Source organism: Canis lupus, chromosome 9 (assembly GCF_011100685.1).
Source record: "Canis lupus familiaris isolate Mischka breed German Shepherd chromosome 9, alternate assembly UU_Cfam_GSD_1.0, whole genome shotgun sequence".
Classification (NCBI taxonomy): domain Eukaryota; kingdom Metazoa; phylum Chordata; class Mammalia; order Carnivora; family Canidae; genus Canis; species Canis lupus.
In genome coordinates this window covers 56,155,747-56,182,781 of record NC_049230.1, presented here as the reverse complement: position 1 = coordinate 56,182,781, position 27,035 = coordinate 56,155,747, and the positions used below count along the sequence as shown (strand labels likewise).

Sequence of the window (27,035 nt, the reverse complement as noted above, 5' to 3'; positions counted from 1 at the left end):
CTATTTGGGCTGTACGGCATTTTCTATTAAATGTGTCAGCTTCACATTGGGTAAGTGGGTGTGCCCTGATTTTAGTCACACCCTGACACTGATAGAGGCTCTGGGGGTGTTGTGTTCACTGGCCTGGCAGTGACAGATATGCCTCAGATGTGTCTGCAACATGACGGAGGAGGTGCAGAAAGAGCTGGGGTTGGAGCCTCCTGAGCTAATGCCCTTAGGGTCCGAGATGCCCTTGCTTCCTCAGAGTGTCTGGTTGTTCCTGGCTGTTGCTAAAACTCACTCCTTTTCCTCTGAAGCAGGGGACGTCTCTATGCCACGCTGGGGCCCAACTGGCGGGTTCCAGTTCGGAATTCTCCCAGAACCCGGAGCTGCGTCTATAGGTATTCATTTGTTCGTGTGCTCATTTACCTGACAACTAGCTCTAGGCTGCTTGTTGGATGCCATGAGCTGTGCTCGAGGCTGCTGGATGCACCAGATGCGGTCTTTACCCCAGTCCATGAGGCTGCTTCCCAGGTCCCTGATGGTCCCAGAGAGGTGGTGGGGTGTTCTGGAAAGGGAGTGCAGGGAAGGCCTCTCTGGAGAAACCACTGGAAGAGTAATAGGAATGAACCAAATACAGGGAGGGGAGGTGTAGGGATAATAAGAGCACCCCAAGCCAGAGGGAGGCAGGAAGAGCAGGGTGGCATGGGGAGTGAAGGAGAGTCAATGTTGGAAAGAATGAGAGAGGAAGGGGGTGGAGGCTGGGGAAGTGGGGCCCAACCACAGGGTGGGGATGGGGGGTGACAGTGGCGTGACCAGGTCATCCTGGCCGTGGCATGGAGAACTGGAGAGCATGCAGGAGGAAGGCAGGAGTGCCCTCAGGGAGGCCAGGGGTCAGCCAACAGGCAGTTGTCCAAAGGAAGAGCTGTTTCTGGCCTAAGGTGGGAGGAGTGCAATGGCTGAGGGGCAGTCAGACATACATAGGGCTTGGGATCATTGCATCCTTGGGATTGAATAGGTGGCGGGGGGTGGAGAGGTAAGAGGAGAAACCTTCAGGTCTCCAGTTCAAGCAGCCAGATGGATGGCAGGGCTGTTCACGGCATGCGGAGGAAGGGCACCAAGAGGAGAAGCCCAGGAGAAGCACCTACCCAGAAAACAAGCTGCCATCCAGGCCTCGGGGCAGGTCTGGGCCAGGGCCTCGCTTGGCTGTCCTTACCTGTAGGTGGCACCCGAAGCCCTGAGGCAACAGTGCTGAGCTTGTCTGGCGGGCCCGGATCCCCCTGGGCCCCCTGCACTCCAGCGCCACCTCCCCACTTGATGGAGGCTCCACCAGGCTCCTGGTGCTACACTGGGCCTGGAGGGGCTACACTGGGGGGAAAGGAAGGTGGGAATGCAGGGGAGGGCCCAGAGGAAGCCACTGCGGAGGTGGGGACCAGGTGGCAGTGCTTCTGGGGCCTGGATGATAGGGAGCACTGTCACCAAGCCTAGGGCCTTGAAGTGCTCAGAAAGGTGAGAGAGGTAAAAGTTTTCAGCTGTGGCCAGTCCAGGGCCACCCTTGTTCAAGCTCTCCATGGCCTCAGGGGCCCCTCCCTGGCCTTGCCCCAACCACATTGCACCCTCTGGCCCAGCACAGCACTGCGGACTTGGCGGTGGGGACCTGTGGGGGAGAGGGGCCTGAGCTGGGCCCCGCCAGGGCGGTGTCTGACTACTGGTCTCCCCCTAGCCCCACAGGCCCGTGCATCTGTACACTGGGGAGCTCAGCCGCAGTGCCCACCATGGAAGGTCCCCTGAGGAGGAAAACCCTGCTCAAGGAAGGACGGAGACCCGCGGTAAGTACAGAGACACCTCAGCTCTGTGTGGAGGCTGCAGGGGCATCAGAGAGGGCCTGCACTCCAGCCCCGGCTGTGCCACTGAATGAGTGGCCTCACTTTCCACATCTGTAAACTGGGAGAAAATAGTGCCAACATTCTAAAGGACTGAGCAAGAATGTCACATGCATGGCAGTACATGCAGTGAGCATGCAGTGAGCCAAGGCTGTGACGAGGGTCAGTGGCAGCCCACAGACCTCTGGGCATTTGGTTGGTATTGCCCCTCAGAGGGTCAACACAGCCTGTATGGTACCCCCAGCTGCAGGTGCCCTCTCTCCCTGTGGCAGCAGCATCAGGAGGCCTTTGAGGCTCCATTGCTAGTTCCCAGGTCACCTGTGCTGGACCCGCATGTCACTGGCTCCATGACCCGCACCCCTAGCAGGGCCTCAGCCACCTGCAAAGACCCCTGTACTGTTACCAACAGAGCATCCACGCAAGGGTTTTCTACAAACAGCCAGCCTGTGCGCTGTGTCTCCAGGCAGTATCAGCTCCTGTCTGCTCTGCCCTCCCACTCCCGTCCTGGCCCTGCTTGCCCTGTCCACTGCCCATGGAACCACCTGAAGATAACCCTTCCTGCCTGTGCCCACAGTGAAGTTGCCAGGGTGCTAGCCCAGCTGTCACCTTCAGATGCTAGCCTGTGTGCAGATGCCAGGTGGCTCGTGGGTAAGGAGGGTCTTCACCCCAGCTCTGGGCCACACTTTGTCCCTTGAGCTCAGGTTATCACAGAGCATTCTGTGACATGGGGCCCTGTATCTGGCCTGTTGCATGGACCTGCCTGCTTCTCTCCCATACTCAGAATTCAGGGCCCAGTCATCCTGAGCCAGGGAGAGACAGAGTCCCACTAGCAGGGTTTTCCCAAATGCTGGTTGGCCCAGTGAAGAAATCAGTCCAGTGGGTCATAACCTGTATTTGTGAGCAGAATAGAATAGAATGGAAAACAACAGCATTCCTTACATATAATAAAGGTAAGTACTTTTTCATGAAGCTTCTTTCAATTCGACATGTATGTGCATGTGTGTCATACACACCTGTGGGTGTCATCAAAGAGGTCTGAAAGCCACTGCTTTCACTATTCCAGTGACATAGCTCCATCCAGCATGGAAAAGGAGTCTTGTAGGCTGTAATACAGAACCATCTGCATCTCTACTCTCAACCTTGTTCCTTTCAGGAGAAGATACTTGCTTCACCTTTGCAGAACCAAAAGGCTTATTGAAGTGATTTTCCCTAAACTGAGGAGCAGAGCTCTCCTGAAGAGGGAATCCCAGCCTTGCTGCCTAGAGAAACAGAAAGAATACCTGTAGCTTGGCTCTGTTGGCTTTCCCCACTTCTAACCATAAGGACTTCCCAAGTGCTACCATTGAGTCTCAGCCAGAGAACCCCAGCACAGAAATCATGGTTCTACTAGGCTATGGTTTAGTGTGTCTGCGTTTTAAAAATGTTTTTTCCAGGGACCTTCTTGGGGCCAAGTCACCTGCCTTGGCACTGCCTTAAACAGGGTGAAAAAATGAAAGGCTCTCTGAGTAAAGGAGCCAGAGAGGGGATACAGGGCTTAGGGCTCAGAGCTCAAAGGCTCTGGTGAGGGTCTCCCTCCTCCCGGCCCTGGGTAAAAGTGATATTGATGCATGAGGTGCCAGGAAGAGATGAGGCCTGTGAAGGCACTGGTTAGGAGGAAGGGAGCACCCTTCCACCTGTGCAGCTGGATCTGTAATCCGGCAGGGAGGGGAGACTCCACTCCCACCACTTACAGGGTCGCCACTCTGCTTCCCCTTCCTCTGTAGCTGTCCTCATGGACCAGGTACTGGGTCATACTCTCGGGATCCACCCTCCTGTACTACGGAGCCAAGTCCTTGCGGGGCACAGACAGAAAACACGTAAGTCCCACGAAAGGACTCTCCAGGCTGGGACTTCACATAGTGTGACCTGGGGGTAATGGGTGTGGGGAGGAAAACAGGGGAGGTGGTGGGAGGAGGAAGGAACCCTGCCAGACCCAGCTCAGCTTCTTTGGAGAGTGAAGGACGTGGGCCTCCTGGTTATGCTGCTGTTCTTCCCCAGTATAAATCCACACCTGGCAAAAAGGTCTCTGTTGTGGGCTGGATGGTGCAGCTGCCTGATGACCCTGAGCACCCAGACATCTTCCAGCTGAATAACCCTGACAAAGGTAGGCAGCAGGCTGGGCACTGGGTGCCCACAACCTCTCTCTACTCTGTTTTCCTCTCCTGCCAAATGTACAATTTGAAACAGTAAGAACTTTTGGGGCTGCTACCTTCCCTTTGCTTTAGGTTGTGGTCAGAGGGTCCCCTCACTGGGCCACAAAAACTGCTTAGATCATGGTCAGTGTGTCCACTGAGCAGTGGGCATGGCACACAGCTGCCTTTTGTGGCCTCACCTGTGGCTACTGGAACCCATTACCTTGGAAGCTTTAGCCTCAAGGTCTTGGAATAAATAATATAATGCTGCATAGGGCAGGGGCCATGTAGCTGGGAGAGTCTTGGGTTTTGGAAGATTTCAGGGATGTCCCTGACCTTACCTGTGCCATGAGACTCTCACAGTATCCTGGTCTAAGACCAAATCAGAGAAGAACCATTTTACAAAAGCCCCAACTTTAACTTGTCTGGTCATCTCCCATTTCCTCCTGGTACCATCCTTCCCCCATGACTACATTGGGTGGAAGGAAAGTTATGGGCACCTTCTTGTCTAGGAGCCCTGTCTACACTGACATTCAGAATAGGCCATCCTATCAAGGAAATGGAAATCAGAAATCACAATGAGATAGCACCTCACACCAGTCAGAATGGCTAAAATAAAAAAGATAAGAAATAACAAGTGTTGGTGAGGATATGGAGAAAAGGAAACCCTTGTGTACTGTTGTTGGGAATTTAAATTGGTGTAGCCACTGTGGAAAAGAAAGAGTATGGAGTTTCCTCAAAAAAATTAAAAATAGGAATACCATATGATCCAGTACTTCCATTACTGGATACTTACCCAAAGAAAATGAAAACACTAATCCAAAAAAGATATTCACCCCTTTGTTTATTGTATTATTTTTAATAGCCAAGATATGGAAACAGCCTAAGTGTCCTTTGATAAATGAGTAGATAAGAAAGACATGATACACACACACACACACACACACACACACATACACACTCTAGCCATAAAAATATAACACAGACATAAAAAAGAATGAGATTATGCCCTCTATGACAAAGTTGATGGACCTCGAGGGTATTCCACGTGAAATGAGTCAGACTGAGAAGGACAAATATGATCTAATTTCACTCATATGTGGAATCGCAAAACAACAAAAACCAAATGAACAAGCAAACAAAAAGCAGAATCAGACCTATAAATATAGAGGACAAATGTGGTTTCTAGAGGGCAGGGGTGGGGGGATGGACAAAATGGGTGAAGGAGAGTGGGAGATACAGGCTTCTAGTTACAGAATGAATAAGTTATAAGAATATAGTCAATGGAAAAAAAAATATAGTCAATGATATTTTAGTAGAGTTGTATGGTGATCATAGTAACTACGTTTGTAGTGAGCACAGAATGATGTATAAACTTGTTGCATCACTGTGTTGTATACCTGACACTAATGTAACATTTGGCCAACTACACTAAAATAATAATAATAATAGTAGTAATAATAATAATAATATAATAAAGAATAGGCCATGCTGGTCTTTCTGGTAGACCATGTCACATGACAAAACCCTGAAATACCTGGATCTTGGGTTCTAGCTGGGCAAAGTCACTGGGACTGTAAAGTCTCCAAGCATCTTCACATCTTCTCAGGAATGTTCTAGTCAAGGTTCAGGTATATACAAATCACCTGAGGAACTAGTGAACATTCATATTTGGATTCAGTGGATCTGGGGTGGAGACCAAGCTTCTGCATTTCTAACAGGCTCCCAGGTAATGCAGATGCTGCTGCAGTAAAGAGACTACAGGGTTGTAATGTTGCTAGCTGAGAAGTAAAGAAACAGGAACCTCAAAGAGCCCAGGGACTGGAGAAGAGAGGAGCCAAGTTCTCTGCTCTATGTCTAAGTGATTGAATCCATGCATAGCTACACACAGTTGTCACACATCCTGGTCTGGTCACCTCTGGAATTCCTTCCTGAAGGTTCCGGGATTAGAAGGCCTGGATTAGAAGTCTTTTCCTGAGGAAGTAAAGGCTGTGTCTACGCAAGCTTGACTTGGGGACCATATGGCCACGAGGACCACAGGCCACTTTTGGGCCTTAGCCCACAGGAAACCACTGTCACCAAGCAGAGGGAAATATGATACAGAGGTTGGCCAGGATCTGTGGATAGAGTTCAAAGGGTCTGTGAACCCAAGTGGGGAAAAAAAATCATACCTTTGTTTTCTGTGGCCTCTCATGCCTCTCTAAGTATTAAACTACTACAGTGTTCATAACACCTGTGATTTGATCTCCAAAGGAAACCACAGATCCTTTTCTATCACATATAGTTGCAGATTTCTCAGGGGCATCTCTGCTCCTCTCTCTGGAATTACAGTGCAGTGTCAAACATGCCCCTAGATTTTGTTACTGGTGCATTACTAGAGAAGCACGTGTAGAACTGTATCACTCAAGTGTTTTTTAGTAGTTTGATAGCTATATTTCCGTGGTATTGATCTGCTTTGTATTCTATTTTATGCATTTGAAAACATTATTCTGAGAAGAGCCCACAGGCTTCACCAGAATCAAATGGTGGCCCCCAAAATGGTTAAGTGGCCTGATCCACAGATGTAGCCCAGAGGCACCAGAAGTTCCGCCTCTGCAAGCCCAAGCTTACCTTGGGCTGTTCCTGACCTTCCTTGGTTTAGTTAACCTAAGTTCACATTTATCTTCGTGCCCTAGTCACAGGCAGGCCTTCCCATGGGGCCCTCTCTCTTCCTAACCAATGGTTTCTCTGCCCGTCAGGCAATGTTTACAAGTTCCAGACTGGTTCCCGGTTTCATGCAATACTGTGGCACAAGCATTTGGATGATGCATGTAAAAGCAACAGGCCTCAGGTAAAGTCACCGAAACCCTGCTTGTCTCTTGAAATATCCTCTCCCACCCTTGGGACTAAGGGTTCATAGAAAACAGGACTCATTCCTTCCCTCAGAGCCTATCAGCTATGCTCCCAGGCACCCTTTTTTGATCAACCTTTCTCCATGAGACAGGGCATCCTCTGCTCAAGCTTAGAACTAAGCCTGGCTCCAGACAAGAACTGTGGATCTGATCCTTGTGTATTTCCCACTAAAGGAAACACGGCAGAAACATCCACTGGGCACAGTTAGGTGGCAAATGTGGTATCGCCCCAGTGATCAGAAGAGAGCATCTATTTAGACCATCTCCCCTCCAAAGTTGATTCATGGAAATACTCCAGACTGACAAAAGGGCCTCCCTGCCCCAAAACCTTTAGGAATAAAAATATTAGCTAATATTGAGAGCCAAATAAGGCTGCTGCTCCGTGTATCTGCGCCGGGCCGAGGACCAGGCATTACAGGAAATGCTTTACGTGTGAGAATTGGCCAAATGCCCGCAACACCCCTGGGAGGTATGTTTCTCTTACTGTCTCCTTTTTATGCTGAGGACACTGAGGCTCAGAGAATGGCAGACACTCATTCAAGTTCCCAAAGTTCATGAGATCTCACCCCCGTCTGTCCTGCACCAGAGTCTATACTTGTTGCCCCAAGCTCCACACTTTCTCGCACTTCCCACTTCAGCTTGCTCAGCCTCCTGCAGCTGAGCTAAGGGCTTGGAAGCACAGCCTGGCCATCAGGCTTCTGAAAGGCATGGCTGCTCCAGCCCTCAGCACCCAATGGGGCAGGCTGGATGTTCCTGCCGCTGGGAGTCAGGTGTGAGGCATTTGGCTGCTGCTGCCAGATTGGTGCTTCTATCCCTAAGTTTTGCTGTCCATGTCCCCCAGTGACCAGCTAGAAGAGGGCACTGCCCAATGGGTCCCTCTCAGGCTGGGGATAGAGCAAGCATCAGCTTTGGGTGGGTAGCAGCTTAGAGGCACCAGCCTGGAGGTGTGAGGGGGCCTCAGCAAAGGCTGGTTTACACTAGGCCTTTGGGTCTTGGGAGGATGCTGGGGACAGCACACAGACTTCTGGGTCCCTTAGAATGGTTCTCGGAAATCAGAGGGAAGTCTCAGTTTGGTCCTCTTCAGGATTTTCATCTGTCACGTCCAATGAGAACATAGGTGACAAGCTGGTCAGATTATAGATGATGGGAAGCTAGAAAGCAGAATTAGTAGAAAGTTCTCGACGAACTAAAACAGTAGGAAAGAGGGAAAATGTGAGATACTACAAAAAAGCTCAAAATAAACTGCACTTGAATCCCCTTCCTCACCTATCTGCCTGCTAGGAATTTGTCCTGGTGATAGACTCACACGTGCACACAAAGGTATGTTCCCTGCAGAGGCACCTGGCTGGCTCAGTCAGTAGAGCATGCGACTCAATCTCATGGGTCATGAGTTCGAGCCCCATGTTGGTCACAGAGATTACTTTAAATTTTTTTTTTTTTAAAAAGCAAAGTGTAGAGCATATGTAAGAGTGATCTCATTTGTATTAAAATACATGAGCATATTTATAAGGTGTATGTTTGTCTCTGTATGTGAAATTCCTAAAGTGATGTGCAAGGAAGTATAATTCCATGGGGTCTAGAGCACTTACATATATATATATATATATATATATATATATATATATATATATACACATACATACACACACACACATACATATATATATATATTTTTTTTTTTTTTTTTTTTTACACTAAACAAATGTAATTGCTCATCTCCACAACAGGAAGGCCGAGGGTTTTGGTAGACAGTCACCTCAAGGTGATGCAAAGTAAACAAGGCCTCAGGTCACATTAAGAGAGGAAGAGCACCCTGACCTTTCCCGAACTAGTCACCCTGAGTGTGTCTGGGGCTCCGAGTGCCATTCTTAAGAGCACCGGAGCTCACCTGCCACACACAGGTGGGCCCCCTGACCTGTGAGTGGAGGCTGGCAGTGCTCAGGGACTGACAGCTCTGAGGTGGGCCCCCAGGATGGTGGGGGAGGTGCGGGAAACACAGCCTGAGGGTCTGCCCCTTGGGGTCTGCCCAGAGACAACAGCCTCAGCACTTTAGCAGCCCCAGCTGGGAGCAGCGATGGTTGTCCTTCACAAAAGCCCTTTGTTTCTCACTGTGGGGTATTGTGGGGTGGAGGTCTTCAGAGGGTGGCAGCAATGCCACAGCAGGTAACAGGAAACTGGGTCAAACCCATGTGGCAGCGCAAGTGTTTGGTCAGAAAGACAAATAGATGGAATTTCATATATGGCAAATGTAGTATGCCATGGCAAAGGTTTGCAACTTTTAAGAATTTTGTTCAATTTTTAGGCCTAGGGGAGGGGGATCTTTTATTTCTTTTACCTTTTTTCCCTTTTTATTTCGAATTTACCTTCAACCATATATTCCTGCTCTACACTGTACTTGATCATAAAAAGTTGGCAACAGCAAAATAGCCCACACAACATTTTATTTAAATAAAGCACAGCACATCCCTGTGATGGCATGAAGATTTCAAATAATGAAAGAAGTCACAGAAATGCATCTACCCCCATGGACAAGCTCAGTGACTAAGATTAGTTTTCTTTTTTGTGGACTTGCATTTCTCAAAATTGTACTAACACCAAATACACTTGAACCGTATCGATAAGGTCAGTAAGGCGTAAACCACAGCTAGAAGACCACCACTCTCAGCTCCCTGCCCACCGAGCCTAAAGGCAGGACCTTCCCGGGCCTCAGAACACCTCTCTCCCCCAGGGGCCTCTTCCTAATTCTGTGTGCCTCCCATCTGCCTGAACCTCATAACCACTTTCCTGATTTATTTACTGTTCCTTTAAAATGTTATCATGTGTATTTGATTCCTTAATGTATTGTCTGGGGTACCTTTTTTTAAAAAAACATTTTTTAAAAATAGAACCATAACTGGATATTTTCTTCTGTGACTTGCTTTTCTCCTACAGTGTGTTCCTGAGATTCATCTGTGTCAATGTGTATAGCTGTCATTCATTTGTTTGTACTGATACATATTTTTTTTAATTAATTCTTCTGGCAGTGATCCCAGGAATGATTTCCTGCTTTTTGCTATTTTGAACAGTACTGCTGTGACCATTCTTATAACTATCTCCTGGTGGAAAGAGATACATTTTTTCCAATTTATCACCTTGACCAAATTGACACCAAGATGGATTTATTTTTGATGAAATTGCTTCTCATCAGATCCCCTGGAACCCTGCAGCAGTGCCGGGTTGGGGAGCCTGGGGCTGGGGGCAGCTCTGAAAGGTGAGGGAAGCACCCTGACCTAGGGCTGGCAGTCTCCCCAGCAAGGGGAGCTGGGATTTTGTCCTGGGGACACAGCTATGGGAAGGTCTTGGGGGTCCTGGCATCCTGATCACTCCTCCTAGTGCTCCTGCTTATCAGTTCCTGCCACCCCCTCCCCACCCACCCCTGCCCACTGGTTTTCCTTCCAGAGGCTTGTGCCCATTCCTACAGAATTTACCCCCTGTCCGCTCCAAGTGCAGTTTTATTTTGCTGCCAGGCTTAAGTGAATGAGAGCGTGGGCTCTGGGACCTTAGCCTCACATTTTACTCGAAGTGGGCTTCCCTTCTCTAAGCCTCAGGGTCCTCATCTTTGTAATGGGGACATTTCCAGAACCTGCCTCTTGGGGTGTCGGGAAAACTGAAGGACATGATGATGTCAAGTGCCTGGCACACAGCAGCCACTTGACAACGGTGGCCATTATTCTCGCGAGGCCCTCTTTCTCACCCAACCAGCTCATTCGCAGACTCGCTGGGAAAGACCTGATCCCTTCCCTTAGGGGCACCCCCTGTCCCATTCCAAAAGATTGGAACTTTGACAAGAGGCTGAGCTTTCTCTTCCAGGTACCTGCAAACCTTATGTCATTTGAGTAAGTCTCTGCAGGACTTGGCGTGACTTCAGAGGCTTCTGGGAGCCCAGCCTGGGACTGGTGGCGAAGCGCATGTCCTGGGCACAGGCTTTTGGCCAGGGTGCTGGGTGACGCACAGCCAGACTCAAGGGGACTCGGCCTGCGACCTCACGGTCCAGAGGGCTCACCAGTGCAGGGTCCACCTGCCAATCCCCAGCGACTCTCATGACACTCATTCTTCAGCACCACCACACAGGGCCATGGTCAGGCCCCAGACTGTGCACCCCACCTTCCCTCTCTGGGCCCTCGTCCGTCCACCAGCTGCTGCTTCGACTAGAGAGCACCTGGCCCACGTTGGGTCCCCCATGCTTTCTCCTGCACAAGAGTGGACAGTGTTAACCTGCATGAGGGGCCAGAGAGAAGGAACAGGCTATGGAGTTGGCTTTTTATACCCCAAGTGCATGGGGTCGCTCGCCCACAGGGCTGCCTCAGATTTTGTACAACCCCCAAAGCATCCTCTGCGTGTGTGTGCCATGTATGTGTGAGTGCGAGCGAGTGTGAACTGTTCTAGAAACATGCATTTTGGCACAAGACTTGTGACGTCACATCTTTCATTCGCTTTGAGGCCGTGCTTTAACCTTATGTGATAGCCTTGTTCACCAAGGAAGGTCAGAGTGAGAGCCCAGATTCCTCCTATGTTAAGGGTTCCTTGCATTCTTTTACTGTAAACAAACAATGCCTTAAATTGTGTCTTGTTTTCTGTTCCTATGGGTGCTATTCATCTGGAAGGCCTGCTCTCTGCCCCCCCCCCCCCGCCCCCCCGGGTCCCTTCCAGGCCTTGTTGCTGTTGGCTTTTCTGAGACAGGACCCGGCTTCAGGACTGTGGACTGGGCTGGCCTCCTTGCTTCCTCCCACCCCTGTCTCTCCTGCAGGGTCTGAAAGCCCTTGTATTCTCCCCCCGGACCATGCCAGAACGGGAAGTTGTGAGACTTTCTCCCAGCTTCCTCGGAAGCACTCGGAGGCTGCCATGCTCACGGAGAACAGCTGCACAGAAGCCACTGTGCACCAGCCTCTCCTGCAGGCCAAGGCTTTGCTCCCATCATCTACTGCCAGGGTGGGGCCCACTGGGATTCCTGGGTACACTGGGGAGCTGAGTGATGCTGAAGCCTTAAGCTCCCTCAATCTTGCCCCCAACCGCGGTCACCAGCAAGTTCTCCATATCCATATCCAAGGGCACAATTGTTGATGACCGTGGTGACAAGAAAGCAAAGCCCTGGAGAGTGAACAGTCCCAGCTCTGCATTCAGTTAAGAGTTCTTCACGTGAACAATGTCCTTTACCTGTCACTGTCTTATTTTTGAGTGACTTTTATTTTGCACAAATACATCTTTATTCAAAACAATGAATAAAAGTTAGCTTTATTTATGGTAGCTTTATCACCATAGCTTCCTTCCCTCCCTCTCTCTCTAATCTGGGTGTCTAAATTCTGAGAAGGAAACCCTGAAATGGTTTTCTGAACTCCTGGGTCCCTGTTGCTATCATGGTTTCCAAGACATCAAATCACCCTTAAGAGTTTCTGGGCAAGATGCTTCAAAACAACATCTTAAACAGTAAACTGTGATAGGTAAATTTTAAAATGACCAAAGATTCACCACTGTATTTTGATCAAACGATGACAACTCCTGAAAATTCTAACAAACTGGTGAGGAAAGCAGTTCCCATCAGGAACTTAGTGAGCTCAAGACTTATTTTATGGTCAAGACTTAGTGAGCTCAGCAACTAACCCTCCTTTGGAGCAAAGTCTAGAATGCTTTTGTGCCAGGAGGAGCTCCAGGTGGTAAAGTTGGTGCCATCCAACCTTGGCCATGAGTGCTCTATACACCTGCACACAGCTGGGGCCTGGTTGCATGCACCCAGTTCACATTGGTGACTATTCAAATGGGCATCCAGAAGCCAAATGAAAACACCAAACACTCCAACACCTCTCACCAGAACCAGGCAGTGTTAACGCTTTAACCTACATTGAACCTGATTCTACCTGTTAATATTTTTTTAAGTCTTAAGTTCAGAGAAAGGTGCAAAACTGGAAAATCAGCTACTTATTTTCCTTGGGTTTCTCTGCTTCTCAACTGTCCTGGCTCTTCTCAAATGAAATACTATAGATGTCAATCCAAAAACCCTCAGAATTTCAGGCTTCCTTTAATTAGAGCATTTTCTGCCCTTTACACATTTTTCTTATCTTTCACAAATATTTTCTTCTGAGCTGAATTTGAAATAGCACAATTACAAGTCTTTTCAAAATGTTTAGTCTGCTCGCTAATTGAGACTGATCCTACATCCCCTCCTAGAAACATTCTTAGCTTGGACTCCTGAAGAATCTGCTTAGACCTTGTTGGCAAAGGCCTTTAGAGCTGGTAAGAACCTTGAATGGAGAGGAAGAGCCCTAGAGGCGGGCCAAAAGATGCTGGGCTCTCCCAGCTGGAACACGGGGCCAAGCACATAAGGGCTGATTGTCTTGCCTGCATTGGTTTGTCCCTCAAGCAGCAGATGAGAAGGCTCTCAGGCTGGCACAGAGGAGGCCAGGCACAAACCCCAAAAAGGGAGAAATCCATGGGTGGATTCTCACTCTGGAGGGAAGCATTTCTGGGTTTTGCTCTTTTTCCATAATGCACAAATGTTTGTGAAACCATCGAAGGTGGTTTGTCTTGCATGCATATGCTAGGTTTTTGGGGTTTTTTTGAGCAAACAGATCATGGTGCCCCAAAATGAAAATTATAGGATGCTGTCTACAAATTGTAGAATAGGTAATTGGTATCATTATGATGCTCCAAGAACAACTCACGCACCTCTCCCTGAGAATAATTTTCACCCCTCTCAGTTGAAACATGTTTTATAACTCAAGGTCAGCCAAGTACATTCTGACAACTGAAATGCTTCATGTAGGATTGATTCAGACAGGAGCAGTAGAAATAATGTTCTAAGTGTGCCCAATGAGAGAGTGCGGCCTCCCCTTCCTTCCCTGAAGAAGCCCATTCATCACCCTGTCTCGCCATGGAACCTAAAGAGGAAGATACTTGAAGGCATTCTGTTTAGGAAAGAACCCCCTCTCTCTTGCCTACTGGATTTATAAAGTATCTTTTTCCTTACCAAAATGGCCAGTATTTCTTTCATTATCTTCCTCTCCCACCTTCCAAGCCCAAGACGAGTATCTTTAGGATGCCATCTTACAAGTGGAAGATGACCGAAAATGGGAAGCCTTTCACAAGTGGGGTCTGATTCCATTCCACAGGTGGGGGCTACAACTCTGCACCCACATTACTCATGCTTGTAAACAAGGTGAACATTGCTAAAAACACAACCTAACTTATCTTGTGTGACTTTAATAAATGACTTTCACCAGCCTCACATCATACTGACATGTGATTTCATGTTTTAAAAAGAAAGAAAAAAATCTACATGAGTCCCTTAGAAATAGCATTCTCTGTGCAAAACCACCCACCCACCCATTCATCCATCCATGGATGGATCATCCATCCATGACTCTAGTGAGTGCTTCCTGTGTGCCAAGCTCTACCCAGGATATACTGTAAATGGCTGAGAACGAGCAGACCTGATCCTTGCCCTGGTGGAGCTGACCACATTCAACAAACAAATAATCCTCACCATGGCATCTTCTCTGACAAGACCCTGCCTCTCTGCTAACACTGGGTAAAAAACCCTGTGCACATTCCTCCAGAAAGGTCTCAAAAATGCTCAACAGACTGAATAGCCTCTTGATCTGTGAGTTCAGTTGCAAGGAGAATTAGATAGAGTCGCTGTCCTAGAGGCTGGTTGTCGCAGAACACCCTGGCACAGAGCTATGGTTGGGCATACTGAGAAGGATTCTGAGGTGGCATGAAAGAGTAGGGTCAGAATGTTCACAGTATTTACTTCAGAGGCTTTTTAGTTTTAATTTCAATGTTAAATGCAAGTACAGCATGGGCAAGAGCTGCATTTTCTTGGGTGTTGAGGACTTGTACCGTGGACTACCTCGGAGTCCTGTACTGCACAAGTGTGTGTACGCTGGGGGCAGCCTGGAAATCCCTGTTTGCAGCAGCAACTCGAAGGATCATCTGTCCATTTTATAATCATTAATCTCTTTACCCATTTCTGAATGACTGTGACCATTCAGTAATGAGATATTAGTAATTAATTTATTAGTATGGCATAATCTTTAATAAATTTTGTGCCAAAATGCATGGTTTTTCACTTAGCATTCAAAATGTTGCATAGAGAGTAGTTTTCAATTTCTTATGTATTCTTCAAAGTAAATTGAAAATCCGTTTCTACATTTTAATTCGTTTCTTGTTAAATCTGTTGCACTACTCCTGGGCTGTCTTTTTTTTTTTTTTTTTTTTTTTTTTTCCAGCAGACCCCCTGCATGCAGTTGTGTAAGGACTTTCTCTAATTCTTGTGAATTGTCTCACCCGCAATAACCACTGAACATCAGCCCTCTGTGGGATTCTTTAGATTTTTGGTGAAGTATTTTGTTACCTCAGTCTTGTATCAAGTTGCTGTATTTTTCAGCTTGTTACACTGATAATTGTTTCACTAATTAAATACTTTAATGTACAAACATCTTTGTTTACTTTGAAATTAAATGTGTTTTCCAATGAATATTGCTCAATTTATTAATCACTTGCATTCACTAGCAAACCATTGCTGTGCCAAATACAGACATCAAGGAGGTCTGGGGCACTAGGACCCTGCTTAGAGGTTACTAGAACAGAAATGACATATGGGAGCAATCCCTTCAGGAAGAGACAGAGTCAGTGCTTTGGGCACTCGGAGAGGGAGATGGAGGATCTGGGGACGGGGGACAGGGGCATTTGGAGACTCGTTTCAGAGATTGCTGAACACATGGAGGACGGGGGAAGCAGGAAGACAGAAAGGAGAAGGAGCAGGATGAAGTTGGGAACAGCAGCCAACCCAGTCTCACTGAATAAAGAATTGGGGGAGTCATGGGATCCAGGTCTGAAAAGATGTTGGGGGAGTTCAAGATGTTAGGCAAAAACCAGGAACCCACTCTAGCTTGAGAAAAGGGGGAACTGTCTTACAAGACTGTCTCGCGGAAATGCATGGGAGGACCGAGGTGGAGTCTCAAGGGGCTGGAAGGAGAAGTAGAAAGCTCCCTACCTCTTTCTCTCTCACCTTCTCTATCCAGATTGGCTTCTTGGCTGGAATGTGCGGCAGCAAAGAAGTCTCGGCACTGCAGTGAAAGCAGTGGGAAAGTCATGAGGGAATGTGTGCCAAAGACATGATCCAAGTTGATCACGGGAGCCCCTGCCTGCCTCAGTTTCCCAGCTAGTGCCTTCCAAAACTGCAGTGGCTAGTTCCCCAGCCGCAGGCTCCCACACGTGCCCCTCAGGCTTTGCTCTGCCGCCCCAGCATAGCCACACTTCCCCAGCCACTACAAGCCCTGCTTGCTGAGGAGCCCTAGCTCACCGCCTCCACACGATCTAGATGGCACAGTGACCCCCAAATTTGCCCAGGTAGTGTCGCTCCCCTCAGCCCCAGCGCAGTGCTCAAGGGCTCTGAGACGGCTGCATCTGACCTGGGGAGGAGGTGAAGACGGTGGGGGCTGTGGTGGTTGTCACTCACACAGCTGGGGAGAGTTCGTCACATCCAGTCAAGACTGGTCGCCTGCAAAACTCACTGCGTCAGGCGCCACAAACGGCCACCAGGCGACAGCAGAAGCTCCACTTTAGTGGGTGGAGAGATCCGCGAGCTAACGCAGACTACGGAGAACACCTATTTAGCCTTCGGGGCAGGTGTCCAACCCCAGCGCACGACCGGCCGGGCCCCGGCGGCCGCACAGGTGAGGCGGGGTGGGCGGGGCTTGCTGTGGGCGGGGCTTGGGGAAGGCGGGCTGTGGGCGGGGCCCTGTCCAAGCCGGGTTGGAGGCGGCTGCGGGGAGCGGGCCCCGGGCCCCAACCCTGGGGGCTGTAGAGAGAAAAGCGGGCCCGAGCCTGTGGGCGGGACATAGGGAGAGGCGGCTCCCAGAGGGACGCTGCTACGTTAGAAATGGCCAGAAGGTACTGAGGCGCGGAGGGACGACGCTCTAGGGAGCCGACCCGTCGGGTGAGGGCGGCGGCCCCGCGGGCGCTCAGCGGCAGAGCCGTAGAGGAGTGGGCGGGGCCCGGGGCTGTGCCGAGGGGCTAGGAGCGGGGGGCGGGGCCGCGGGCCCGACGGCTGGGGACAGGGCGGCGTTTGCGAGTGGGCCCGACGGAGGTGAGGACGGCGCCCCCTGCACCCGGCGGGGCCGGCGTGGGAAGGGCGTGGCTGGAGCTCGGGGCTTGAGCGGGACCTTGACCGGCCTGAGGAGCTCGGGGAGGACGAGGCTGAAGTTCGGGGCGGGGCGGGGCCTGACTCCGGAGCACGGGCGGGGCGGGGCTGAGACTCGGGGCGGGGTCGAGGCGGGGTCTGGCCCCGGCTGCGGGGCAGGGAGTGGGCTGGGCCGGAGTTCGGGGTGGGGGCGGGGCGGGGCCTCGGACCGGCGGCGGCGCGCGGGGCGGGGCATGGGCTGCGGCGTGCGAGCCGAGCGGCCGGCCGAGCCCCGCCGAGGCCCGAGCCCACCCGAGTGCGTCCGAGCCCGCTGCCCCCGCCCGGGGCGATGGAGCCGGAGCCCGGCGGGGCGGCCGCTGCGCTTCTGCGGCAGAAGAGGGCGGCGCTGCGGCGCAGGGGGTGCAGCTTCGAGAGCCCCAGGTACCGCGGCGGGGAGGGGTGCGGCCGAGAGGGGCGGAAGAGGGCCGCCGGCCACGTGGTGGGGGGGGCGGCCTGAGGGGACCGAGGGCTGTGAGGCCGCGGCGCGGGGAAGGGTCGCTGCGGGGCTCTGAGGAGATCGGACTAGGAGCCAGGGCCGAGCGGCCAGGGTCGCGGGTCGCGGGGGCTGGCTCGTCCAAGCGGCAGGTGCGGGAGGGTGTCGCCCCAGACAAGAACCAGTGAATGTTGGGAACCCAAACCCGACGAGACGCCCCCAAAGCGCCGGGGCTGAGGCAGGCCCCGAGCAGGGCTCCAGGCTGACCCGGGGCTGTGGGGAATGTGCCGGGCGCCTCCTGTAATTGCTCAAGGGCAAGGTCGGGAAATAGCCCCCTGAAGTCCCGGGGAGGCCTCCGTCCTGCGGGAGCCTCTGCCTGTCCCAGGACCCAGGCCAGCTGCAGCCTCCCCAGCCGGGCCCGGCAGGTAACGCACACCTGCTGCCTCACAGCCCCGCCCATCCGGGCGCGGCGTGGCCCCCCCAATGCGCTGGGCCCTGGGGCCCCTCCGGCCCGCGGACGGCTGTCCCCTGCCGGGAGAGCCCTTGCCCATCCCGGTCCCCCTCGTTTGGCCGAGGGAACTCTTCTGAAACTGTCCTGTGGGTCCCTTCTCCCTGGAACCTTGCTCCGCAGACACGCCTTCCACCCGCTCTGCTCTGCCGGACCCGTTCTCTCTCCTCCCGCTCCGCGTCGCTAGAGTCCGTCCCGCCCCCTTCCAGCGCCCCCCTGCCCCCCGCTTCCAGATGACCCCGGTAGCTTCCCCGCTGGACTTTGTCTTTACCACATCATGACTGGCCGTCGGGGCGGGGTGTAGCACGCCCCCCCCCCCTCAGGAGCTGCCCATGTCCCACAGCAGTGGTGGGGACGGGGTGGGGGACAAGGAGAAAGATAGGAGGTGGGACTCTGGCCCTCACTGAGGCCGAAAAGAGGAATCAACAGCTAGGCTGACAAACCAGACTCCTTAACATGAGGTGGGAGGCCTTTGCACTACTCGTGTGCCCCTTAGTGCCCTGGCCCCCAGCAGTACTGATGAGAGTGTAGGCATCATCGGGACAGGGATCATCCGGGTTCTGGTCACTACTCTGTCCCCAGAGCCCGCCCCAGGCCTGGCCTACACAGACATTTACTCTCTATTGAATGAATAAATGCCTGACCAGCTGGTAATTCTTCCCCTATGCTGTGCCTTTTCTCCTCTGTGCCTTTACTCCTATCATGCTCTTTGCTCTATTTAGAAGAGTCTTTTTGGCTGACACCTGTCCCCTCTTCCTCTGGGAAGTCTTCCCTGAACCCCAGCCTGAGCTCCGTGCTGTATCAGTAATCTAAGTATATATCTGCAATTCCACATCCAGCTGTGTATAATTACCTGGATAATGCGTCTCCCCCCCGCTCCCCCCCACTGGACTGGGAGAACCAGGCAAATATGCTCTCATGTCCCTCTGCTCTGCTCTGCTTACACTTGCTGCTGGAGAACGGCGGAGGGAAAAAAAATGTACCAAGAGATGAGGCTGAAGAGATGTGCCAAAAGCTGGATCCAGGCCTGAGGTAGAACATTTAGGTCAGTGCTGTCGAACAGAACTTTCCACAATGATGGAAACATTCTGTTATCTGTGCAGTTGGATCCCACAGCCACTCGCCACCTGTGGCTCCTGAGCACTATTGAGATACGGCTGGTGCAACTAAAGAACGGAATTTTAAATTTTATTTGACTTTAAATTAAATAGCCACCTGTGACCAGTGTTTATGATATTGGACAGAGCTGGTTTAGAACATTTTTCTCTTCTTCCAACTTCTCACTTTTGTCACCCTGTCCTTTGCCTCCATGACCTCACACGTAAAAGATGAAATGACTTCTCCAGAGGTTTTCTTCTCCTTTAAAACTCCGTGATAATATCATATAAACCTTAGAAATGATACCAGTTTTCTGAATATAAAAACAACATGTTTGTTGCACAATTTATTTAACCCATTTTTTTATTATCATACTTGCCAGGTATTACAAGTTTTCGCTCTAAGATACATCAAATCTTTGTGCATTAGTCTGTGTATAAAGAGGTAATCATTTCCTTAAGATAAGTTCATAGAAGTAATGGAAATGATTGGATCCAAAAAAAGAAATATTTTAAAGGCTTTTGAAGCATAATGCCAAATTGCCCACCAGAAGCTCATACCAGTTAATAGTTCTCCCAAGAGTGTATAAATGTGCCTGTTTCTCCCACCCACAATACAAGGCTTTATCATTTATAAATATTTGCTAAAATGGTTCATTTCTTTGGTAGCAAGGTGAAACTTTTTTCTATTTATAATTTGTATTTCTTTTGAAAATGATATATATTTGCATGCACTTTGTCCATTTTTCCTTTGGAATGTTTATCTTTTCCTAATTGAAGCACTATTAAGAAAATTTTTGTGGTCAAATACGTAGCATTTCTTACAGTTCATTATTTGCCTTTTAACTTTCTTTATGGTGTTTTTTGATAAAGTTTTCATTATGTTTTTTAAAGATTTTATTTATTTATTTATTTGAGAGAGAAAGAGAGAGAGAGAGAGAGAGAGTGAACAAGCGAGAGAGAGCATGAGCAGAGGGAAAGGGAGAAGCAGACTCCCCATGGGGCTTGATCCCAGGACCAGGACCCTGGGATCACGACCCCAGCGGAAGGCAGACACTTAACCGACTGAGCTACCCAGGTGCTCCAGATTGTTATTTTTTAAAATTTAGTCAAATCTATTTATTCCTCCTGCTTATGCTTCATTAGAAAATGATTTCCTAACTTGAAACAGATCAATGTTCATCTACAATTTCTTTTATTTTTGTTGCTTTAAAAAAAATCCTCTTTAATCCATTAATTCAAATTACCTCACTTTTAAGAGAAACTATTAACAGCTGTCTTGCGTTGAGTTGGCATAAGGGACAATTAGGGGCAAGAGAAGAAAAATCACCTGTGTGTTCACATACACGTGTGGGTCTCTGCAGCTGGTCTGTTGTTCCAGAAAGTCCAGGGTGGGAATCGGGTGTATGGATGCTCAGAAAGCTCTGCAGGTGATTCTGACAGACAACCAGGGATGAGAGCCTCAGCTTCACTTGTGGGCATGCTGCCAGATTTGCCTCCCTTACTCCAAGTCCTCAGTTGCTTATTTCCTGTTGTGTCAAGTTTAAATACCACTGCCTCGTGTGTAGGGCCTTTCAGAATCTGGTTTAGCCATATTTACTCAATCATGTTGACATCAGGAAAAACGGCGTGACTTTCAGAATGGCAGCTGTCTTTGCTAAATACCCTGTGTCAGCTCAGTTAACTGGCCAGCAGACACAGCCTGTGATGAGTATGAAGGAGCAGTGTGTGGTGTGGCCCAGGCTTTAGGCATCTGGGCAGGTGGCAGTGAGAGAGAGAGATGGGAATTCTGGGGGCCAGAGCAAGACACTGATGCTGTCAAACTACTTGCCCTAGATGTGTTTGTCCTCATTTTGTAGGAAGGTGTATCCGATAGTGTTCAAGAACAAGGGCTTTGGAGGGAGACACACCGGGTTCAAGTTTCTGTCTTTTCACTTGTCATATGGCTGTCCTTGTCCAAGTTGCTTGATCCTCTGACCCTTGATTAACTCCCTTGTGAAATGACAGTAACACCTATCTCACAGGACCAATGTTAGCTTTAAATGAACTAATTTATGCAAAGTGCTAAAAACATTATCTGTCACAAAGCACTACCAAATGGCAAATTTTCTGGACAAAAATGATTCACATTTATGTGCAAGTTCTCAACCTTCCTCTTGCCTCATTAAAATTCTAGCCTTACCCATTCAAGTTTTCCTCCTTCCCCATCCTCAGAGCAAGGCCCTACCCTGCTTTTTTGCATTTTTGAGCTGCAGATTTAGGATGAGAGGGATTGAGAAGAATGTAGGTACACAGGGCACTGGTGAGAACTGGCTGATAAAATACGTTGAGGGGGTGTTTAGAGGTGAGAGGTACAGAAACACCTACTTTGGATGAGGGAGGCTATAGGTCTGCCTGTTGTTTTTGTTGCTCAAAGATATATATAAGGCATATACCTGTTATCTTTCGTGACTTTGTGGTGATCAAGAAATAGTTAATGAACTTGAGTTATTTTAATTACTCCTCTATCGCTGTGCTGTGTCATTTTGGCTGCAACACTTCATAGAGCCAAACCACATATAAGCCACAGTATTAGCAGGGTTACACAGTCAGATTGAATTTGAAAGGCAAATTGTAAAGATCAAAGACTGTCAACATTGACTAGAACTGTAGACATCACTTGGGTTAGCTTCTCAGCAGTTCTTCAGTTCTTCATTCTTTGTTCTTCGAGTGTGGCCCCTGGACCAGCAGTATCAACTTGTTAGAAATGCAGATTCTCAAGCCCACCCCCCAAGTGAGCTGAATCAGAATCTCTGGGGTTGGGGCTCAGGAAACTGTGTTTGGGAACCAGGGCTCGCTCTCATCTAATACAATGGTTCTCAAACCTAACATATATGAGAATCACTAGGAAGGCTTCTTAAAACGGTTCCTTGGGCCACACCCCCCAGATTCTGATTCACTAGGTCGGGTTGGGATGGGTCCATGAATTGTATTTCTAACAAGCTTACAGTATTGCTGGCCCAGGGACAGACTTTGGAAACTACCCCACTAGGGCAATGGAGGCATCTTTTTTATAACAGCCCTCGTCGCCAGTCACCTTCTGCTTATTACGTCTAAGCTCAAGGAGCCCACTACTGCAAGCCTTTTTGTTATTGGGCAACTCTATTGTCTTTCCCTAATAGGAAAGTCAAAGTTTGCCTCATTATAGCGACCACTCATCATTCATGATTCTGCTTTCATAGCTACTCGCAGCAACAATGCTGGTTGTGACGCCAGGTGAAACGTGGTGGCTTGGATTGTGGGGTGTAGACTCAGTGGTCAAGTGGTTCTTATTCCTGGCTACCCAGTTGTGATCATCGAACAGTTTTTGAGCTACAAGCAGGACTAATAATGCATCACATCTTTTGTGACCAGCACCTCACTAGTTGATTTGTTTGTTTGTTTTTAAGATTATCAGGGTCTGTGAATGACAAGCAGAGAAAAATTATTGGTTCATGGAATTGCAAAATTGTGGAGTAGACCAAGCAAGCTGTGGGAGAGGGTAGATCCAGGTGCTCTATTTTTATCATCCATAGGCTTTCTTCATTTTCAGGGTTGACTTTATTTTCAAGATCTTTCCTCATGGAGGCAAGGAAAATTAACATTTTGGGCTTACTTTCTACCAGTGTACAATCCCAGCAGAAAGTTAGTGCCTCTTTCTCAATAGTTCTAGAGCATGTTTCCCAAGCTTGAAATTCATGGGATCTTTTGTGTTGCATACTCATCCCTGAACCAGTCTTTTTGACTAGAAGTGGGTAGGACATGCTAACTGGCTAGGCCTGGGTCAAGTGCCATACCCAGAACTGAGGAATTAGATCACTTCCATTCACAGAGACCAAGAGGCAGTGATTGCCCAAAGGAAAAACCATAGTGCTATATTACCAGAAGTGGAATGGAAACTGGGTTGGTCAAAAAAAAAAAAAAAAAAAGAAAAGAAAAGAAGAAAAAAAAGAAAAATGCCATTACATCTGGGAAACTTTCCAAAATAGATACCCAGATGCCACCCAGAGTCACAGCATTGGGTTTTCTGTATTTTTTAGTTCTCATTGTAAAAGACGACCATAGTTGAGCATTTAAAGGATGCTTACTAAGTTTAGCCACAGTGGGTGCAGAGCCCTACATAGACAAGATTTTGAGTCACAAATAGAAAACATATTTTCTGGGCAGCCCGGGTGGCTCAGTGGTTTAGCACCGCCTTCAGCCCAGGGCCTAATCCTGGATACTCTGGGATCGAATCCCATATCGGGCTCCCTGCATGGAGCCTGCTTCTCCCTCTGCCTGTGTCTCTGCCTCTCTCTCTGTCTCTCTCATGAATAAATAAATAAAATCTTAAAAAAAAAAAACATATTTTCTACTTTCTCAAATATTGCTTTGTACAAAGTGGCTTCCTTGTTAGTAATGCATATACTCCTTGTGAGAACAAATCTGATGCCAAGACAAATGCTTTCTTGTTCCTGAACATGGATTTTAAGGCCAAGGTAGAGTCAGAAAAGAAGAATTATCCATTATGCATTATGTTGCTTTCTTCTTCCTTATGTTTCTCCTGACTTTCAGATTCTTAGATTTTTTTTTTTTTTCTGTTTTTCCAGGAGACTCTTTCAAACCCCCCCAGGTAGTTTTGTAACAATTATTTTAACATGGACTGTTTTCATAATCTTCATTTCTCTATATTATGTAGTTATTCTTCTGGTCCGCATCGGGCCCTTAAGTATTTAATCACAAATAAATCTGCTGCTGTCAGTTTTCTTTTGGAAAAGCAGCAGTCTTCCTGGGAAGGATTATTAAGAGCTGTCTTATATTAGGCTGACATAATGGGCTCTTAGGGCCAACAGAAGAAAATTAATTTTCATATTATGTCTGTTCTCCTAAGAGAAGGGAAAAAACAACTTTTATTATTCACCAAGAGTTTAAGTTAATACAAACCAGCTTCCTTTCTTGGAGGAAGACAATAGTCAAATTTGTTTTGCTTTAGAAGGTTAGTATGAGAAATTATGTTTGGTTGTCTGGTTTCCAGAGCTGAATATCTAAACAGAGATGAAGCCTGACAAACAATGCTATAAGAAAATTATAAGAGATTTGGCCTGTACAGTGAGACTCACTGCTGGTTTTCCTATGGGAAAAAAATTCTAAAGCAGCATGTGCAAGTGTAGAGGTATGGGAAAATGTGAGCTGCACATCTGCTAATCTCTAGAGCTGAGATCTCAGAGGACAGGAAGCAAATGGGAGTGAGCAATGAGGTGTCACTGCCCAAGGAGGTTTATGTTAAAGGCTCCTCCTGTAGGATTGCTTATAAAAGTAAAAAAAAAAAAAAGTCCATGGGGAGCACATCAATACAATACTAATAATTTTATGCCAATCTTTGTTTTCTGACTTGAAAAGATATCTAGGATGTTCATATATGTTAAGTGAAAAAGAACAAGTGACAGTGACTTCTGATAATAGCAAATGTGTAGAATTACAAATGGAATTCAAGATTTTCCAGTAGCCATATCTTTTTTAAGTAGGCTCCACCCCAAACATGGTGCTTGAACTCATGACCCAGAGATCAAGAGTTGCATGTTCTACATGACTGAGCCAGCCAGGTACCCCCTCTATTAGCCATATCTTAAAAAGTAAAAATAAACAGGTAAAATTAATTTTAATCGTTTATTTTGTTTAACTCAATATATCCAAAATACTACCACGTTAACACATAATCAGTATTAAAAATAATGAAGATAATTTCCTTCTTTCAATACTTTCTTTGAACTCTGGTTTTACACTTGCAGTATCTCAATTCAGACTAGCCACATTTGAAGTGCTCAGTAGCCATGTGTGGTCTGTACTGTGGATCCCTCATTGAAAGTGCACAGATGGATTTCGGGTAGGAAATTTTTGAAAGAACTCATCAAGGTTTTTGTTTGTTCCATAATGCGACTATAAATCACAGTGAAATAAAAGAAAAAACGTAGGGGAAAAAAGGGATACCAGGAGACTTTAGGAAAAAGAAATCACTAACTAAACTTTCTTAGGAAGGACATCTGTGATTTGATGGACTTTTATTAATGGTTCACATATACCCCAAGTTAAATTCAGACTCTGAGACTTAAATGCAAAACCACTGTATCATGGATACATGCTGTAATTATTTTTTTTTAATTTTGGAGAAATCAGTATAAATTAACAACAACAACAACAAAAAAAAAAACAGGGCATGATTTTCTGTGTCAAATGCTGCTGATAACGTTCGACAAGAAGAACTTAGAACTGACCACTGGGTTTAACATCATGGGATCATTGGGGCCTTTTGACAAGAGTCATTCCTTTGGAACAGTGAGGACGAAAGTCTCACTGGCTTGGCTTCAGGAGATAAAGGAGAGGAACTGGAAACTGAATATAGTTAGCTCTTGTCAGGAGCAGAGGGGCAGTGAGTTGAAAAATTGTTGGTTTGTTTTATTTGGTTTAGATTTGAGGTTTTCTGCTTTTGTTTTTTAAAGATGTTTTTATCCGATGGGAATGATCCAGTAAAGAGAAAAGATTTCAGTAGGGAGAAGGGAGTGTTTTACTTGAAAAAGAGAAAATTCACAGCGGATATAATAGCTGCCTGCCCACATTTGAAAGTGTGTCAAATGAAAAAGGAATCATGGCCACTCCGCTCTATGTATGGCCCTGGGCTAGACCTAAAATCACAGTGGGTATGAAAGATAATAAACCAAATTGGGCTCAACACATGAAAAGTACATCCCTGCGGTCTGTGTGCCCTATGCCAGCATGGCTTACTTCAAGATGCAATAAAATTTGTATTACTGGAGATGTCAAAGTATCTATAGGTTAAGACCAGTATTTCTCAACTCTTTTGTGTTCTCAGCACACGTGGGGATATAACAGTTTTTGGCGGCACACTTGAAAAGGTGCAAAGCAGTGTTAAGGCTGTCAGTGACAGGAAGAACATAATCATTACCCACCACGGTGGTGACCTGAGAAGGTTCCCCACCTAGCACACCATTCTTTGGGTTGTCCTTTCGCACTTCTTTGCTGCTTGAGCAGAAATGCTTAGTGCTGCAAGCATGCTGTCTTTTATATTCAAAAGGCAAAATGTGTACGTATTCCGTAAAAGTGTATACCCTCTTGCTGCCCCTGGAGGAATTGCCCACCATTGCACCCACCAGAAGAAAATCCTGCCCTACTCTGCACAGAGTCACGTGAACTGTTAGGCTCAAAATTCAGTCTGACAAAGATCACTTTAAGAGGCCTATCGGAAAAAAAAAAAAAAAAAAAAAAAGAGGCCTATCGGTCAGGAATCCGTTGCAGACAAGAGAATCCACTCTACTAGTATAAGCAGAATGAGGTTTCTTAGTGACATAGGGAATTAAGTGCTCACCAAGTTGTTGGCAGGGTGGATAGCAAACTCTAGTCTGAACCCAGAACAACTCCGAGACCCCAGAACCACTGTGCTCTGCCATGACCAGGAAGGCTGCCATTTATAATAAGAAGCTGATGAATCAAGAAGCTTCTATTAGCTTAGTTCACTGCAGAACCACACTAGCAACTCTGCTTCGATCCCAAAGATGCCACTCTGGCTTCAGAAAGCAATAGGATCAACTAGTTACTGACTCCAGAACCACAATAGCTCCAGCCCACAAAAGCAAGATGGTGCCCTGTGTCCTCTTTCTGAATCTGCCAGGCTTCGTTCTGAGCAAGAGGCTCCCATGAGTGCCTCTGAAGTGTGGAATCTAATTCCTCTCCAGAACTCCAAACTGTAGAGAAGGGTAAGGCATTGACCTTCTAGCTTTCTAACTTTTGTACCCTGGAATAGGGTTGAAATGGGTATTCAGCAAGTCATCCTACAGTATCTGCCAC

General features: G+C 47.9%; 2 protein-coding genes across 15 annotated transcripts in view; both read left to right on the top strand.

Moving 5' to 3' along the window:
- RALGPS1 (Ral GEF with PH domain and SH3 binding motif 1) overlaps window positions 1-15,392 on the top strand; it is a 295,437-nt gene extending 280,045 nt beyond the window's left edge. For 3 of the 11 annotated variants that reach the window (XM_038549310.1, XM_038549316.1, XM_038549309.1), the window contains 6 exons: window positions 297-380; window positions 1,703-1,808; window positions 3,626-3,718; window positions 3,900-4,005; window positions 6,772-6,863; window positions 11,711-15,392. In XM_038549310.1, coding sequence (XP_038405238.1) covers window positions 297-380; window positions 1,703-1,808; window positions 3,626-3,718; window positions 3,900-4,005; window positions 6,772-6,863; window positions 11,711-11,932 — 703 coding nt within the window. In that variant the 3' untranslated portion in view covers window positions 11,933-15,392. Of the gene's footprint in view, window positions 1-296; window positions 381-1,702; window positions 1,809-3,625; window positions 3,719-3,899; window positions 4,006-6,771; window positions 6,864-7,016; window positions 9,838-10,773; window positions 11,524-11,710 lie in introns of those variants that run through there. The other 8 variants (XM_038549311.1, XM_038549317.1, XM_038549319.1 and 5 more) reach the window with 5 other exon arrangements.
- Window positions 15,393-16,519: 1,127 nt separating this feature from the next.
- Window positions 16,520-27,035, top strand: part of GARNL3 (GTPase activating Rap/RanGAP domain like 3) — a 146,765-nt gene continuing 136,249 nt past the window's right edge. The window contains exon 1 of one of the 4 annotated variants that reach the window (XM_038549297.1): window positions 16,520-16,634. Coding sequence is in view for 2 of the 4 variants with exons in the window: in XM_038549294.1 (XP_038405222.1) it covers window positions 17,430-17,521 (92 nt within the window). In the remaining 2 variants the exon portion in view is untranslated. Of the gene's footprint in view, window positions 16,635-16,706; window positions 16,898-17,377; window positions 17,522-27,035 lie in introns of those variants that run through there. The other 3 variants (XM_038549295.1, XM_038549296.1, XM_038549294.1) reach the window with 3 other exon arrangements.